The sequence below is a fragment of the Nothoprocta perdicaria genome, unplaced genomic scaffold, assembly GCF_003342845.1.
Source record: "Nothoprocta perdicaria isolate Ctin4 unplaced genomic scaffold, notPer1 scaffold_167, whole genome shotgun sequence".
NCBI classification, from domain to species: Eukaryota; Metazoa; Chordata; class Aves; order Tinamiformes; family Tinamidae; genus Nothoprocta; species Nothoprocta perdicaria.
Genome location: NW_020454838.1, coordinates 1,319,720 through 1,337,783, shown reverse-complemented (window position 1 = coordinate 1,337,783; position 18,064 = coordinate 1,319,720). Strand labels below are relative to the sequence as shown.

Genomic DNA, 18,064 nt, shown 5'->3' with positions numbered 1-18,064 from the left:
ACCTGCCTTGCAGCTGGCAGCCTAACACACTTGGGCACCAGCCACACTCCAGGGTTTTCCCAATGCCTCCAACACAGACCGAGGCCCATGCTAAAAAATGATGGGGTTTTATTGTGGTTTTACTTCACCACAGTTTGCATCCAGTCATCTGCATACACCTGCGTTTACACCAACTTTTAGCAGCCTAAACCAGAGCCCCGTGGTGAAAATCGGAGTCACGTCCCACTGGGTTGAGCGCCTAGGACACCCATCCCTGCAGCACATCCCTCCTACAGACGGAGGAACCTACTGGAGGAAACCAGAGTCACTTGAGCCTCCCAGAAGGGCTCATACAGACCGACAAGCTGCCCTTCTCCTGCAGGACAACAGGCTGCACTGGGTCACACAGCTGCGTTTTCCATCCGTGTGTGAGTAGAAAAGGATCCACTCAATGCAGCACGATTATTTACTTACCAACAAGCCAGTTTAGTATTACTCCCCCTAAGCCCCTCATCTGATTGAGATTCTTGACTTTATTTTAGCTGCCTACCTCTGACACAACCCTAAAAATTGTTAAGAAAAGCCAACTAGAAGAGTGGCATATATGGAGTTAAAAATAACTATTGGAATTTCATGTACAAAAAGTTCATCAACTTTTTATTCCAAACCACTTGAAAAATCACCCTCCTGTACTGTTACAACACTCATGGGAAGTGGGTACTTATTTTAGCCTATCATTTGACTCAGAGTCTGAATCCTAGGAGTTCTGCCAGTCTCAGTGCAAATTACAGAAGGAAAGTTACTCACAGGCATAAGCAGCAGGATGCAATGAACCTTACAACTGTACATTCATAGTCAAATGAGGACAAAATTACCCTATCTGAGCTTAATTTGATTTCCTATGTACATACACGCTATCTTTTATCTGCTGTTAATAACACGGTTCAATATTACAAAGTGTCTACACATGCTCATCTAACTTTCTACTCTAACTCTAGTTGATCTGACTTCAAATCAAGGAAGCCTGAGCTTATTTCATCATTATTCCCCACATATTCAAGTACTAATTTTTCTACTTTGATGTCATACACTTTTATTTTGAGATCTCAATCTCATTGTGTATTTTCTATGACAATTTAAAGCCATTTTGAAACAAGAGCAAGTGAATGTTATATACAGAGCAGATGAAGCACCTGGGGTCTTTGCTGGAAGTTGCTTTGGAATCCTCAAGATAAGGCTTCTGACAACAAAAATGGGCATTTGTCACTTCAAAATGCCACCAAATGCTGCGAGGTCACTCTTATTTATTGCCCTGTGCCAAAAGGCAAGCAGTGTAACGGAAGGTAAAAAAAAAGCTGTAGCTCATCAATGCACTGGCCAAAGGGGTTTTAGGGTAAGAAAGAAAAAAGGATCACTGAGGCAGCATTAAGGCTGGTGCTAATACAAAAACTCTGCGTATCTGCAGCCTTTCCCACCTTGGGGTCTCTTACACCCTTCCCAAGGACAACACCTTTCTGCCTACCCACTGTGTCAGTGAGGGCCATCTCTAGCCTGTACAGCCCTGCCTCACAAGAAGGGGGCCTAAAAATTCATCCTAAAGGGATGCAGCAACAGTTAGAGCAAACATCCCCATGCCAGGTCATGGCAATCTCATTTCCAACAGTGCCATTCAAAGCTGTCAGCAGAGCTTGGGGAAAGCGGACACAACACCAGCCACTTGATGTGCCTGGTCTGCTTTCCTTTGAGGCTGTCATCTTTCCAGGAGCAGCAATTTAAAGGAAATAAAATGCCTAACTATAGAAATTTGAAGAAAAAGAAGCCATTCAGTGGTTTATGCACACGCCATATTAACCAACCTCCCTATGCACAAAATGAGAAGCGAGTCACATCTGTAGGAAAGGCCCAACCAGCATCTTTATAGATAAACATTTAGCTAAACAAATAGAAGGAAAATAATAATTTGACAGCTGCCAACTACTCACAATTTCTACAACAATAAACAAAAAGGCAACAAAATGCAAGGCCAATTGTTACAACTACATTTGCTTCATTTGGAGAAAAAGTTTCTCCACAAAAGAAAGCAAACCCAGTGCTACTTGTAGGTGCACTTTCCCTGAACGTTATTCTACTTATGTTAACCGGCACAGGCTGATCCTGAAAAGTGTTCTTTAAGCACTTAGAATGACTCATTTCTAGCAATTTAGCTGTACCCTCTCGTAAGAAATATACAGGAATTTTCAAAGATTCTGATTCAAACCTATTGTCTTTCTAATCAGCTCAATTTTTGTTTATAAGAACCATTACATGAGTCACAACCTCAAACTCATAGAGTTTTAAATTGCTGCATATCCAGCTCAGGGTGACTCTACCATTAGCAATGTGATTATTTCCCAGGGATGCAGCAGTATTTTCTTTATGAGTGGGCTGTTTAGGGGTCATTTTAGGGCATCCAACTCCCTTCGTGGGTAATGAAGTGTGTTTAGGCTCTGGCTATATACCTGCACATCAAGTATGTGTGACAATGGTTCCAAGATGCCTACAAATACTGGTTTTAACTTAGTTAACAGAAATAATCCATTTGGGGTAATGCAGATACTCGAATTTCAAGCTAGCACCTACAGTGCCAGCTGCCTAGGCTGGACAGAACTAGCTCAGGTACCCAGAGAAGGTACCAGCTGGCAAGTTGAAAACATTCCCGTGAAAAACTGCACCAAATAGCTCAGCTTCTGCCTCCCAGACATCTTCTTAATAGGTTTCCCGGTGAAGCAATGCATTCCTTCTCAAAGCACTTGTCACACTTTGAGGGCAGAATGCAGGCAGAGGGGCTGCCAGGACCATGCTGGAGCCTGGGAAGATGGGATGGTGCCATCCACATCCCTTTGGATTCCTCAGCCTTGAGAGCAAGTCCAGCAAAAGCTCCATTAGTGAAAGGGCCAAATCTCCTCGCTGAGAGAAAAACAAGGGTCAGGTTCTAGGCTGGTGTAAAGTAATAAGGTGGGAGCTATTGCAGCAGAGGTAAAATTGCAGAGAGAACAGAAGCTGCAAAGGCAGCCTTGATCCATCCAGAACGCATGCGTCCAAGCAGAGCAGCTTCATGGACTTACCTAGTCATCTTGGCCTCCCTTTATAGGCAGTGAGGAAAAATTAAGATTCCTTGTGACACAACTCATTTTTTAGGTTGACATCTGAAGGATGTCGTGAATTGCAAGAGACAAAGCTGATAAGAGTTAAATTTGAAGCACGTTCTGCCTCAGAACGCATCCATTCTCCTTTTATATGCAAAACCTTCTACGTTTGTATCAAAGACTTTGCAGGAGAATTCACACTGAAATAATTGCCCAAAATGTTCATTGAGAAAACAAAAAAGCATTACGTAATAAGAAATTGCTGCCCAGCTTGGCAGTTTCCAGCTGCCCTGACTCCTGAAGAGCCCATCGTGCCACATCTGCAGGACACCAGCAGTCCTGGAGCCTCGCAAGTCTGCACAACCCAGCACAGATGAACACACCACTAGAACCTCCAGCCTTCTCAGTAGGGTCAGCTCATTCCTAGCAATCCCTTCTCCTGTTTAATGAGAGGACAGGCATTAATTAACCTCGCTGCCTGTATGACACCTGTGCTTAACTGAAAGGTTGTGGCCTGTAGCAAAGGCCATATGGACAATACTTGTGCTCCTGTGACTGTCCCCTGATTTTGGAGGCTTTCTTTGAAGTTTATGGCATCACACAGCTGTGGATGCTGTTAGAAGTGATCTTTTAGAGAGGGGCAAGACTGAAAAGGGGGAAAGCCACATTCTGACGGATCACAAAGACAGTATCTTATATGTTCTCATCATTTAGATTGCAAGAAAACTTGAATCTTCATTGAAAAAAAAATAAAAGAAAAACTTTTTTCCAATCAGTACCTGGAAAGCTCCAAGAGATGGGGCAGCAATAGAAGGACCTGAGCCAAAGCCACAAGCTACAATGACAGATTAGTTACTGAAACAGGGAGTAGGTGCTTAGAAACCTTCTGGAATGAGACCCTGAGCAAACAAGGGTTGCTCATACAAGAGACTGCTTGATGCAGCAAAATCTTATGAAGGCAAGTTGCTCCACTGACTTCAAAGATATTATTCCTGTACTTAAACAGGAAGCAGGTTCTTGGGTGCACTATTCCATGTACTGCCAACAGCACTGGCCAGCTCTCATGGAATGCAGGACTGGACAGATCACATAACGAGCCCCACTGCAGGAATATAAGGAGGAAAAAACTAACTTACTTAAAGGAATTACTTCCTCAAGGACGTATATAACTCTGCCATTCCACAAGCCTAATAGTGGAAAAGTAGACAGCTTGTTTTCTTTCTGTTTGGCAATGTTGGCAGACTCTTCAATACAGCAGCCTCAAGAAGAGAACAGGAGGGAAGGGGAGGGGGAAAGCTGCAGTTTTCCTGCAGAGACTTGCCAAGAAAATTAAAATGTGTGAGACAATGTGTTAATGAATATCAGCACACATGGGCCGCACTGGTGATTCCGGTAAGACAAAAAATGCAGTAAAAGTACCTTTTGTGATATACATGATGAGGGTTATCTACAAAATCCCAGTTCAAAGTCAGAAATAGTCAAATGCACACGTGAGATCATCCTACACCTCTCCAATTCTACAATAAAAACACTTTATAACTCAGTGGTTTAGGACAGACTGTTTGCTCTTATCTCAATAGTAGCATGTTGCCAATTCACATTCAGTCATTGGCCTAACACAACAGGATTTTCTTCTGAAGAAATGTCACCTAGTCACTCTCTTCCTTGAGTAGGGAAGTTGTGCTGTTTATTTCAGAATGTTTCTCTATTTTTTTCCACTGTAACTTTGAATTGTAACTGTTTACAAAAATATCTGCAGTCCCACTTTATTATGAACTGGCTACAGGTTTGCTGTGCAGCCTCTCTTCCATCATCATGGCTATTACCATGCTGCTCTACAGCAGAATTCCCAGGAGACCTATTTCGTTCCAGCAATAGGAACCACTAATAACTAATATAATTTCTAACTAAGCCAATTTCTTCATCCCTATCTGAAACGAAGACATCTATCATGCTCTTTCCTTATTCTAGTCCTTTGTCACTTGTATCGTGTCACTGGCCACAGTCCTTCCCCAGCCAAAATAAACCCCAGCTGTGCTGCCAAAGAGCCTTGCTAGCCATTATTTACCGTACTTCTTTTCAATTATTTGTGGAGTCTGTTAAAGACAACATATTTAGGGAGATTCAAAGCGCTAGGTTATTTTATTTCTGTTGGCTACTTTCTCTTCATTTAGTATTTAGGACTCGCACTGACTGACATGCAGAGCAGTAAGTAGTACAAGAAGATGCTACTCTACGGATCCAAAGTAGAAGAAAAGCAGATTATACCGTATGATCTTAGCATATGGCGATGAAATATAAGAAGAAGTTCTAACTATATACAGAAAGTGCAATTGCACCATTTTCTAGCTTTATTCTTAGCTGCACTTCAGCAATCTTAAGCACATAAGCACATTGCAAAAATGGAAAAATAGATGCTTTTCAGTGTACTATCTATTACTACTATTTTGAAAGCCAGCTGACTGTTTCCACAAAGTCTTTTCAAATCCTTTTTTTTTTTTTTTTAATAGACTATACACTAGAAATTAAGGAGATGGAGGAGAGGAGAATAAAAGACACTGATTTAAACAGGGCTTCTTAGAAGGTGAGAACAAACTGAGCTTTGGCCTGACGCTTGGCTACAATATCAAACTGTCCTGATCACCATAGGACTCCATAACACCCGCTCCTGTTTCCATTCACCAGCTAGTAAATTGCAAATGTTGATCAAAAATAGCGGATCCTGTTCCAGGTTCTGCCTTTAACCTGATGGTAACACTGGTAGGTCCTCTTCATCACTGCACTGGAGTTTCTTTCTCTATTAAAATGCCAACAAAGCAGGGATTCCCCACAGACAGGAACTGAGGCTTCAGTTGTCAACACATTGAGAGCTGTAAAAGGAATTTCATTTAAGGAAAAAAAAATACAAGAAAAATTGATTTTTACAAGCAAATGAGGCTCCAAGGAACCTCCACATGCAGACGGGTTTGTTGAAATCTATAACTTGCCATTGAAGAACTGCTTCCCAGCAATTTTACCCCATTGCAGCTGGCAGAGATGTTTGCAGACTTTTGAAGAATCACATGTAACTGGCAGTTCAGTAAAGTGCGTTAAAACAAACATTCTTGGCATTTTGGAGTGCTTCCCAATGAAGGAATCGGAGGTATACTCAAAAACGGACAGCAGGAATGAAGGAAAATCCTATAGGAATTGCTTAAAAGATGGTGGATATGTGACATCCTATGAAAAGATCTTCTCTTCCCCTAACTCCTAAAGAAAAAGATGACCAAAAGGGGTTTTCCTTCTGTATCTCTTTTCCTGTTTTTTTTTTTTCATCATTTGCAATGATCAAATTAAAATGCAGCTACCAAGGAATAATATATCATTTATTCGTGGAGACATAATCAAGAATTTTGCTGTACCACTTTCCTGAGCAACAGGTTTTAATATTGCATATTTGTTTAACCAAAGATCAAGAAAGTTTTAATTAAATTAAATAATTGCCTCATTTATTCTTAATGGCTTAAGCCAACTGGACTCAAAGCTGTCTTCAGGACTGGATCCAGGAAAGATCTTTAGCATGCACTAAGATGGAAGGAGAAGTGGGAAGCAAATTTAATCCCTCTCAAATTTTGTGGGAAGCTAATAAACAACAGTAATATTTAATAGGCATTCAAAAGGTTAAGGGGCAGAATTAATGCATTTATTAAATCTTCAGTATCATTCCTTCATTCTGCTTCAGTGGAAGAAGCTGCATGCATCAAAAAAATCTGTCAAACCTTGCAGAGATCAAAAAAGTGAATTAATTTGCTTAAAAAAAAAAAGTCAGATTCAGTGACTGAAGTCCACACGAAGCTGCAAAGTACAAAGCTGATCCTAAATCCAGCCCTTCACGTTTCACGCAGACTACTGCCCTCAGCAACATTATACGACTGTTGATGGACTCCACTCTAAACACTTAAATAAAAACAGCCACATCTCAGAGAGTGATCGATACCACCTCAACTCCTCCTTTTTCTCTGTATGCACAGCAACAAGAAGCACTGTAGCAGAATTGCTGCAGTCGCAGACTGGGTCTCCTACCCCGCTCCCCTGCCCCTGACAGTAGCCAGGCAGGAATTTTCCTACGGCATCTAACTCCAAGGCCCTGAAGCACATGGGAAGGATCCACTCCTCATCCCAGTCAACTGACTTGATGAGATGAGGGGATATGGGACAGGGAAATCACAGCTCTTGCAGCACAAAGCTCTCCCTTCCCAGCATTAGAGCCCTAGACGGAAGGGAGCTCGAGGTCACCTGAGCTCACAGCTCAGCACCAGGGTTCTCCTCTCCTCTGACCCACGCTACTCTCCTACCATGGACTAATTGGTTTAGGGCAACCAAGATGAAAAGGGACTGGAACATCTCTCATACAAGGAGAGACTGAGTGAGACGGGCCTGTTTTCTCTGAAAAAGAGAAGACTGAGAGATCTGATCAATATGTATAAGTACATGAAGGGGGAATGTAGGGTGCAGGGGCCAAGCTCTTCTCAGTGGTGGCCAGTGACAGGACAAGGGGCAATGAGTAAAAGTTGAAACACAGGAAGTTTCATCTCCAGGTGAGGAAGAACTTCTTCCCTGTGAGGGTGACAGAGCCCTGGCACAGGCTGCCCAGGGAGGTTGTGGATTCTCCTTCTCTGGAGATCTTCCAAACCCACCTGGATGCCACCCTGTGCCCCGTGCTCTGGGTGTCCCTGCAGGAGCAGGGGGGTTGGACTAGATGATCTATAGTCCAAGAGAAGTCCTGTCCAATCTCAGCCATTCTGTGATTCTGTAATGCACTTCCCAGTGAGGAGGGCTCCGGCAGCCTGAGCTCTCCCCTGGGCCTCAGCAGCAGCAGGGAGAGGTTCTGCGAGGGGAAGCAGCAGATCCCATGAATCCCCATGCAGGGGGACTCACGAGGGCAGGGAGCGCGCCCCGGAGCGTGCCCAGCTCCTCGAGGCGACCGCAGCAGCAGCCCCCAGGCAGGTGCCGGCTCTAGTCCAGGCTCAAAGTCTGTCCTCCCAGGCACCATGAATGCCTACAAAGAGCAGCACCCAGAAAGGGAAAGCTGGGAGGATCCACGTAATTCAACCAGTGATTGAATTAAAGCACAGAGACGGCACCAGGAAGTGCACGTTACATCCCGCAGGGGCTTCTGCTAGTTTTAATAACGCTGAATTATGGCAACGAAAAATGCAACTATATTCATCATGCCACTGGCTAATGAGATTATTCTTCCGCTGGCCGCAGCCGCACATACAGCTGGTGGATAAAAAGCTCCCCACCATCATCAGTAGATCTGAAACTTCTTCCATGGAAACCATCTATTTGGACTAGGGTATCCACATTAACGCTGACATATGTCTGCGTAGATTAGACAGAGGAAACAGACACGACAACTAGAAAGGAATATTAGGAACCTCCCCAGCAATCGTTTACAGATGTAATTAGAAGTCTATTCAGAAGGTAAAGGGGCCTTATTATGTTACACTCGTAAAAGCTGTTGAAGATGGTAAGAAACTACCAAAATGTATTTGCTAAAGTTTGCTTCTTTTAAGTTGCCCAGTGGTAGGCAACTTCAGCAACATGGAATGCCCACATGCGAAGCGGCAACTCTTTGCATCACTTTGACCAACAACAAAAGACTTTGAATATCATTACTATCTACCTAAGTGTTTTTGTGTCTATGTGGGATCCATTTACAAGTCATGTTCCACAGCAGTAGCCACATGCTCAGAAACAACTGTCATAAATGATATTACCTAATATTCTTGTTGAATTTGTCATAGAGAAAATCAGAGAAAAAGAAACATATTCACGTCACAGTTCTAGCTACCACACAGCCTCCCTCCTAGCAGTGACTAATAGCAGTTATGGAAAGAATATAAGACCCAGACTAAATATAGAATAATCTTTGCTAGATACAACGCCTTGGGTTCTGGTAATGGTGAGGAAACTATATATAAAGTTGTTTAATGCCCACAATAGCTCCCTACAGATACGGACAAGCCAACTAGACTACTAGAGCAGCAGGGCAATATGAATGTGAAACACCAGGAATGCCAACCTGTTTGCATCCATCCTCAGCTCGAGGATGAAGTGGTGGGGGTAGGTACCCCCACAATAGTTTTATGCAACATTTCAATCCAAATTATAGCCTTAAAGCAAGAGTCAGCAGCAACATGGGTTTAGGCTGTAAAGTGGCAAAAGGAATCTCACAGAGCCACAAAGGACTGTCAGTTCCAATACTAACTGGAGGGAGATTCTTGTGAGACATCTTGGGCGAAAAAAAAGAAATGGGGACATTCATCACGAGTCCTCTTAGTCTGGCAGGGGAATTTCTGTCATACTGCCTCTACTGTCAGGACTCCTGTATTATATGAAGTGGGGTTTTCAAATCCAATTGAGAAGAGAGCACGATATTTACAAGTGAAAACTGCTCTACTTGCACAGCCGTATTTCCTGGTAAGAACTAAGCAGGTACTCTCAGGAACCCGATCTTTAATTCTTTTATTATTATTATCTGTTGCCCAAAGCTTTGCAAAAGGCAATATTTAAAGAGTATCATTCAAGTCAAAATCTTGACTTCCTTGTTGCATTCCCATTACATTTGCAAACTGGCTCTCGAGGGAATGTCTAGGGGGAAACAGCGGCAGCTCAGATGCCACTGGGAGACAGTCACTTGCAACAATTTTGTTTTTCCAAGGAAATCACTCTGGTTTTAAAATATCACCGGAAATTGCCTCCACATCCCTGGTATCAAATCCTTGCCCTGTCCAATGCACCTAATCGTAAATTATCTGGTAAGGATGAATCTGTTAGAAGCGATGAATGGTGTTGCAGGCCCAATTCACTAAATGTGCCACAGCACACTTGAGAGATAATTGAGATGTCAAGCCTCATCAGCATCAACCTACTTAAAGCAAGGACGAGAGGAGAGTGGAAGACTGATAATGCAGTAATACCATTATGTGAAGCTAGTTAACTTATAGCTTAGAAACAGATCTGTATCAGCCACCAATCTGAAAGTCCTTGAATATTGTGGAAGCCTGACTTACAAGCAGTCTTAATTCTTCAAAAAGCCTCTTTTCGTGGAAATGGATTATTTGTTGAGAAAGTAGCAGGCTTTCTTTGTGTTTTAACTTCCAAGCTCGCACCTTTTTATCTTGTATGTTCATGTCTGACTCCAGCTTAAGTTGCAGGAGGCAGAATAATGAGTTTGGAAAGCATACAGGGAAGGGCAGTAAAATACTATAATGTTCACTCCACTGCAACTGAAGTTGAACAAAGTCTTATACGAAAACTGACAAAAAAAATCTCTGTGGCTAAGCGGCGGAAGCGAGTGTCAGACGGCTCAATAGCTCCAAGCTTAACAGGAGGTTTCTGCCAATTTTCAGCACGATGAATTTGTTCTCTTTCTCAATAATTAGCCATAGATGTCCTTATCTAATCAATACACATGCATATACACCCCATAGTAGTTTCTTGTCAAAGCTGTTCTAGCGCAGTTGATCATGCAGACATGAAAATGGATCTGGCAAACAAGCTAATTTCCTGTCCTGTTTCCATCCCTTCCTCGCTTGCTCTTTTTGCATTTCCCTCTCCACCCACTCCTTCCTTTGAGATCCAGCTCACACAAAATACCTTCTTGCTCTCTTCATCTGCCTCTTCAACCATATGCTCACTCTCAGTTCTTCTTCCATGCTGAATAATTCCTTAGCCTTTCTGGTCTAGCTCCAAAGTCTTCTTCTAATGTCACTGAAATGTTTTTCCTTTTCCTCCTCTGTTCAAAAATGTTAAGTGAAGTAAGTTATTACTCCTTTGGAACTACCCTTTTCTATTCTAGGTATTGAAAGGGAAAGAAAAAGCACGGAAAGATCCACAAGTTTCATTCCTCTCTGGTTTGACAACTGTAACATCCTTGATAAGTTTCACCTTTCCCATTACTCCTCTTAACCCAAATGCCACAGTCAAACAAACCTCCTTTCCCTCATGTGATGCCCCATCCCTGACATGTGCCATTTCATTCCACTTTTTCTGCATGCCTGCATCAGCTCCGTCCTTTCTGCTGCATTTCCCAGCTCCCCATCTTTAGTCCCAGTGCTCCGAGCAGATCCCTGGGCTCGCCTGCCACCACCCCCTGCCGTGATGCCCCTTTCACACTGCTCTGACCCACAAGCAGGTCCGTCCGTGCCCCGTCCTCCTCAGACCCCTCTGGTCAGCACCAGCTCTTGCACTTGCTTATTCCTCCATCTCCCTCTTGTTCTCCCTCTCTCTACCACTTTGTCATTTACCACACACACATTAGAAAAGCCTTCAATTCCTGATAGAAAAACATTAAACCGAATTGAAATATCAAGAAATGTAATTTTCCATGTCTATTTTGTGCCTTTCTTCTCATTCTTAATTCATTTTATTCGCCTGCTTTTCTTCCCTTTCACAATCCTTCACCTCCCAGCACCTGCATTACACTTATTTTATGCCTAATCATTTCCTGTTCATCGTCTCAGTTTATGCCTTTTCTCTCTGTTTTTCAGTGAGCACGGCAAGTTACTAGCAGATTTTATTCTGCCTGCAAACAGCCTATCACATTCTGGGAGATAAACAAATAACATTGCAATTAAAATTCAGCAAGGCAGAATCAGAGAGATGACTGACATTTTTTTTGTTTCTTCCCCTCGCTCATCAGCTACTGACATTTAGAAAAATTCAACCAACCCTAATAAACACATAAATTTTATCCCCGTTTCCTAAGATAGCCAGGCTTTATGAGCACAACCTGTCAATCAGTCCTCTCCTACTAACTTTTGACACTGCAAACCAGCAAACATTTAATACCAAGAAGAGCCCACAAGGTTTCACAGAAATTATTGGTTGTGGAACAATGAGAAAGCCAAATCAGCACATGCAGAAAAGGAAAGGGGATCACAGGAGAGCACCTGGAATCACTGTGGACCGGTATATATACCATAAGCATAGGCAGGCATGGTGCACGTGTTGGTGCACACCTCACCATACAGGCACAGGGAGGGAGAGAATGACAGAAGAAAAACTTGCAAAAAGCCGGTTACTTTCCTATTTTCTCTAATTATAAGCAAAGGATCAGTCAGAGTTTTACTCTCCACTTATTTCACCCAACTGCAATCCACTGCTTACTGCATCTCCTCCAGGATCAGAATGTGGTTCACAGACCACAGTGCACTAATATGTAGAACAAAAAGCAAACATTTTCATTTTTCTTGTTTTCCCAGATGACAGAAGGAACAAGATGCTCTCTACCTTTTCTGAATTATACTGGGATTTGCAGTCACCAGCTGCGTTTTAGTTCCGACGTCCTTGCTGTATTCACGGGAGAGAGGAGGAAGGTTGCACCTGCAGACAGAAAGACATTAAAGATTTTGATTGACATTTGGGATTGACAGGCTTCAACCTCAGGCTTTTTTTTAAGTCTAAATTTGCAGTTTTCATAAAAATCCAAATAAACTGATCGAGAATGTAGGAGCACTATATAAATACCACAGCTAGCCATGGATGGTCCCTACTTCACCACATCTATAAGCAAAATAGGACTTTTTTTTCTTTTTTTCCTGGGGATTGTGGAGAATAAAGGAATAAACCGTTTTGTAGAGATGATCCTAGCCAGGAAGTCAAAAGGCAACCACAGACTGGACATTTCTGCCAGGCTGTTAGGCTGACAAGCTGTGGAAGTAAGATGACGACATCGTAACAGAAGCAATGGCTTCTCTCAAATTCCTTTCAAGTTCTCTTTTGCACCCTGTTTCACCTTGTAACCTTCACCTTGTCCCAGGCTCCAGCAGGTTATCACCCAGTAGTATCATAAGCATTATGTATGTTCTTGCAAGCAGTAGGCTACTCGAATATATAATATTACATTGTGGGGAATCTTCAGTGCACCACAATTTATCAAACAGAGGAAGATTTTAAGCGGATCTTTAAATATCTCTATTTTAGCTCCCCTCATAGTCTTATTCTGGTGGGCAGGGTGATAATATTGAAAAGACTAAGCAGGTCGACTTTGGAAAGTAGGAGAGACAAGACTCAGAAAAACAGAAGCAGAAGGAAACTTCTAAAAAAATGAACAGGCTTAAACACTCCTGAGTAAATACCCAGGAGAAGGAGCAAGGACTGGTAGATAATGTCCAAAATAGATTCAAAGAGTAGCCAAGCCCAGGTACTGCTACAGAGATTAAAGTCAGGCGAGATCTACTCTTAGTATAGAACTTAAAAACAAGTGTCTAAGCAATTGTCTTCATTACATATCTCACCAACTTCTAAAATAAAAGATAATTTTTCTATGAAAAAGAGCAGTGCCTGGAGAGGGCACTACTGTGCATCTAACATACACCCTGCAAATTCTTATGGATGCAAAACATTCCATTTTCCTTAAAAAAAAAATTGCATGGATTTGCATACAGTCAAATACCAGCTCTCAAAACCCTATTCTTAAATGCACATCCAAATGATAAGAAAATGCCAAGAGAAGCAAAGCAAAGGGCTTTGAATATGCAACATAGATAAGTCATCCATATTCCCTAGGAAGAAGAAAAGCTTTCTCCTTTTCACAACAGTCTCTGTTAAGGCCCTCATGGAAAGCACTGAGATCTCAGCCGAGGAACTGAGTTTGGCCCGCCACAATTTAAGAGAAGCTAAGTGACTTAAAATGAAGTCAGCCAACAGGAATCAAACCGAGGGGGTTCGGAAAATGCAGTCACTGGAGAAAGATGAGAAGCATATGGAAAGCTTAATTCTCAGAAAGAATGAGAAAAATCTAAAGAAGGGAGAAAGGTTTGCATTAAAACTAAATGAAACACGTGGGCCGAGTAGGGTATAAATCAATCAGAACAAGGTTGTTTGGAAAGGTGGTCAAATTTCGCTCTGTAGCAGTTTTCAATGGCAGGTCAAACAAACATTGGGAAGCAAAGTTATATATATTTATGTATATATGATCTTGCCCCAGGGCAAAGAGATGGATGACTTCCACCAAGTCTACAGTTTTATGGTCTCGATTTGAATAAATACAAATTCACAGGGAAATCTTTTAAGACGACAATTTTGACTGGTGCTTACTTAAAAGTAATGTGAAGGACCGAGATCTCTCACTAGTTTTCACCAACTGCATACGAAATTTCTTTGACAGATTAGTCCTATGTGCATTATTTAAACTGATCTAATTTATTTCACAAGGAAATTAATTCTCAGCTTGATCTGCATGAAATACTAAGAAACGCCCCATGTATCCAGCAGGGAAATCAGCTGGTCAAGGAACTTCTTGGCCTTTCAGACAATTTTCTTAATCTGGTCATCCATGTGCTGATTGTTACAGAGGTGAGAAGAGCACCAAGAAGCAAAACAGTCATTGTAAGGAATGTGTATATTTAATGGTCTTACTCTTGGCTCCTGGTGCTGAGGAAGAAGCCTGCAATGTGTGAGAAAGAAGGAAGTACCAGGACAACATTTAAGACCAGCATTTTTGTATTTTTTCCATGAATGGAACAGGAAGGAAGAAACATAACAGGACTATGTATCTCCTTGCTCAGTCTCAATTTTTTTTTTTTTGCATGCACCTTTTTTATATTTGAGATCCTTCAGCTCAACAGGTCACTACAACTGCAAGAGTGAACTGAGAGGGACCTTCACCCTCCACAAGGCAGTAACAGCTCTTCTGCGTTTGATCCAGAGAGATGTCCATGTCCCACAGATATAGAGAAATCATGCAATTTGGCCAGGCAAGAACTTGTTCATTTGGTAGATATTATGCAATTACCTACTTCAGAATCTATCGCGCATGCATGGTAAACACACAGTTTAATCTGCCTGGGCTGGAAGTGAAAAGGACTAATCAGAATTTTTAATGTCCGTTTCCAACGTTCATTTTTACTTCTTTATGGCACCTGTGCCAGCATCAAGACAATAACTACATATGCCAAATGAAAGCAACGTTTCTCTGGACATTGCGAAAGCAGCACTGCACTTAAGCAGCCCAGCTTTGCCTACACAGCAGGCCCAAAACTTAGAGCTAAGAGCTTAGCTTTGTCCAACCAAGAGCTAGAAAGCCCTAGTTGGAACTTGTGAGTCCAAACTTAACAAATTTAACAGCCACCAGGTCAGAGACATCCTCCTCCCCACACTGTTTTACAGTGGGGAAAACTCATCTCTGTGGGAGATGTGGCCATTGAGAAAAGGGGAGAACTAAAAGGTAGAAATATTCCTTCACAATCTAATGCTAAGGACATGGGATTCCTCTATTAACTGTGATTTTGTCAAAACATGGACAAGAAAACTTCTTTGGGTTTACTACCTGATATATATCTCCTAAAATAAGCATTTGCAGTAAGGACAAATAAAGAATTTACTTAACACTGAAGATTACAAACGTGAAAAGAAGACCTGGTAACTATAACCACATTGATTGAACATACAGACGATGTGGCCAAGGCCAAGCCTCTTTTCCATTGCTTATGCAGTGTGCTATGCTTTTGGGGCTAAAAACTGCTGCTCTTCTAATGCATGTAATGGTACAACTGTGTTTGGAGATGATGGTCAGAACATGAATTAAGCTTAAGAGCATTTCTTAAGGGCAAATGGAAGATGTTACACAATTATTGTGCTTTTTCACTCTCAGATTATAGACATCAGATTTAGAAGAGGTTTATTAAATCCCATCTTCCACAGGCCATAGAAATACTTTCTTTCAGTAGTGTAGTAGCTTCTACTCAAAAGAACTGAAACATTTTCCATAAATATGACTGCATATGATTAATGCAATATAGTTTGCAGACAGCTATTGAGATTGTGCAGGATTTTCCCTTTTGCTTCTTTCCAGTTCATAATGTCTGTGCAGATAATGGCTGGTTTACCCTCCCTGGAGAGGAAAATGTTTTCTCTGATCAAGCTGCAAGAGCTGCTTAAAAAATAGAAAAAAAAGTTTCTATTATTTTTTGTCATTGATTGCTCCTACAGTAATTCAATTTTCTACTGCATCTCAATAACCTTACCATGATATACTCTACAGTTTCTTATACGTAGTCTCTGGAACCCCTAAGGATTTTCACAATAATGGCAATCAACTCACTGACTTCCTCCTTCTGTGCCTGTTTGTGTTTTAAATATATGTTTCCTTTGTCTTCAGATCACTGTATTTTGCCTTTTTGCTTTTTTGGTCTTCAGGGCGGGAACCAGAAAACATGGTAAGATTGTTTGGTTTTGAGCAAATTTGCACAGTTTTAATCCAAATGTAATAAGGGAGCTTTCTAAAGTGGCTGTTAATTATGCATCTGTTTCAAAGCTCTAAGTATCTCCATTTCTCATCTTTTGGGGAGCATTCCTCCAACAAAGTTTTTCTTGTTCATGTCGAACAAAAAGGAATTCATTTCCTGTCTTCCTTTCATAAGTGTGCGGATCTGGAAAGCACCAAATTCAGTCAAGAAAGCACTGTCTGGTTCAACATCCTGTTGGACAGATTCTAATGACTTCAGAACAGCGAGGGTGAGAGGGAATCTGAGGAACTCAAAGAAAAGAGAATTAAGGAAAAAGGTTTGGCTTTACCTTCATCAGTCAGGAATTACCTTCAGGGAGGAAAAACCATAAAAGCATTTACTTTGTTCCAGCTTCCTTCCTCAAGCTTGGCCTGTAAACCAGTGTTTCCTCACTCCGAGCTTAATGGGTGCCAGATGACGGCATTCGGGGTTACAGGGCAGAGCCCATGGCAGGATGAGCTCCTGCCTAGGGCTGTGCCTTTGAAAAGAGAAGCAGCAGCTTCCAGCTCCCTCTCGCTGGTGCTGCAGAGCCTGGCTCGAGGCCAGCGCCTCTGTGCGCCCGTCTCGCCGCGATGCGCGCGCGGCCCCAAGCCACGTGCTGCGCTCACTGCCTCTTCTCTCGCCCTTACCCGAGCCGCCTGTGTCAAGGGTCCCACGGAATGAATAAATAAACCAACAGAGACATAGATCAAGGCCAAGGGGCAAATGGGAATGGGTTACTCGCAAGCAAGGGGCCACACAAGGCGAGGCAGCGAGCAGGGGAGCGCGGCGGGCTGTGGCTTACTTACCGCATGACGAAGTCGGCGCTGTCTATTTGCCTGCCGCAGCCGCTCCTCTTGAGGATGCCGCCGTTGCCCACCACGGAGCACTTCCTCAGCGGCAGCTGCAGCGGGGTAGCCTGGCAACAGGAAACAAGGGCCGATGTGAGGAGGGGAGCACAGGGCAGCCCTTGTGCCAGGCGCTCCGCGAGAAGCTGGGCGCCTGGCAGGGCTCCACGCGGGGAAAGGAAAGGCAGGATTAGGAGCCGGCGGGGAAGAGAAGAATGTACTCAAGGTAGCAGAGAGGCTGGAATAGGGCCCTTCCGAGCCCCCAAATCAGACTTCAACTCATCAGTAATGCAAAGAAAAAATATTCCCACGGGAGCAAAGACTGGTGGAAGAACAGCCAGGAAAGTCACCTCCTGGGGCAGTGGCAGGACGGCGGCAGGCGCTGGGCACCGCGCGGTCACCGGACGGCACCAGGCACCACCCGGCTCTCCTCAGGCCCTGCCACGCCGGAGCCTCAGGCACAGACACTCGGAGCTCGCGGGGAGCTGCCCGGGCGCAGCAGAAGTTACAGCAGGGCCGCGTTGGCCACGCAGGAGGCCGCGCAGCGCGAGGGCAAGCCGCTGTGTCGCCAGCATCAGGAGGGCACCAAACACAGGGGCCATATGGTAGATTGTCACGGTCTTCTTCCTTCCAGGGGATCTTGAAACTCGATGTGGGACATTTGCATGTGAGCCCCTGAGCTGTTCACCTACAGAAAAGTTGGGACAGCTTTCCTGACATTTTTTTTATTTTTTTTTTTTAGTTTTATTTATTTACCATACAGCAGTCCTATACATCAGTGTAGCCCAGTATGTTAAAAAAATAAAAATAAAGTAATAAAGGCATGGGAATTCAGAGCAGCGCGATACTATTATGA

General features: G+C 43.0%; 1 protein-coding gene across 1 annotated transcript in view; it reads right to left on the bottom strand.

The window, feature by feature from the left end:
• The window catches only part of ST8SIA1 (ST8 alpha-N-acetyl-neuraminide alpha-2,8-sialyltransferase 1), a 95,470-nt gene that overhangs the window by 29,457 nt on the left and 47,949 nt on the right, over window positions 1–18,064 (bottom strand). The window contains exons 3-4 of the mRNA XM_026035776.1: window positions 17,170–17,279; window positions 12,384–12,476 (exon numbers count right to left, since the gene is read on the bottom strand). Of these exons, the coding sequence (XP_025891561.1) occupies window positions 12,384–12,476; window positions 17,170–17,279 (203 nt within the window). The remainder of the gene's footprint in view (window positions 1–12,383; window positions 12,477–17,169; window positions 17,280–18,064) is intronic.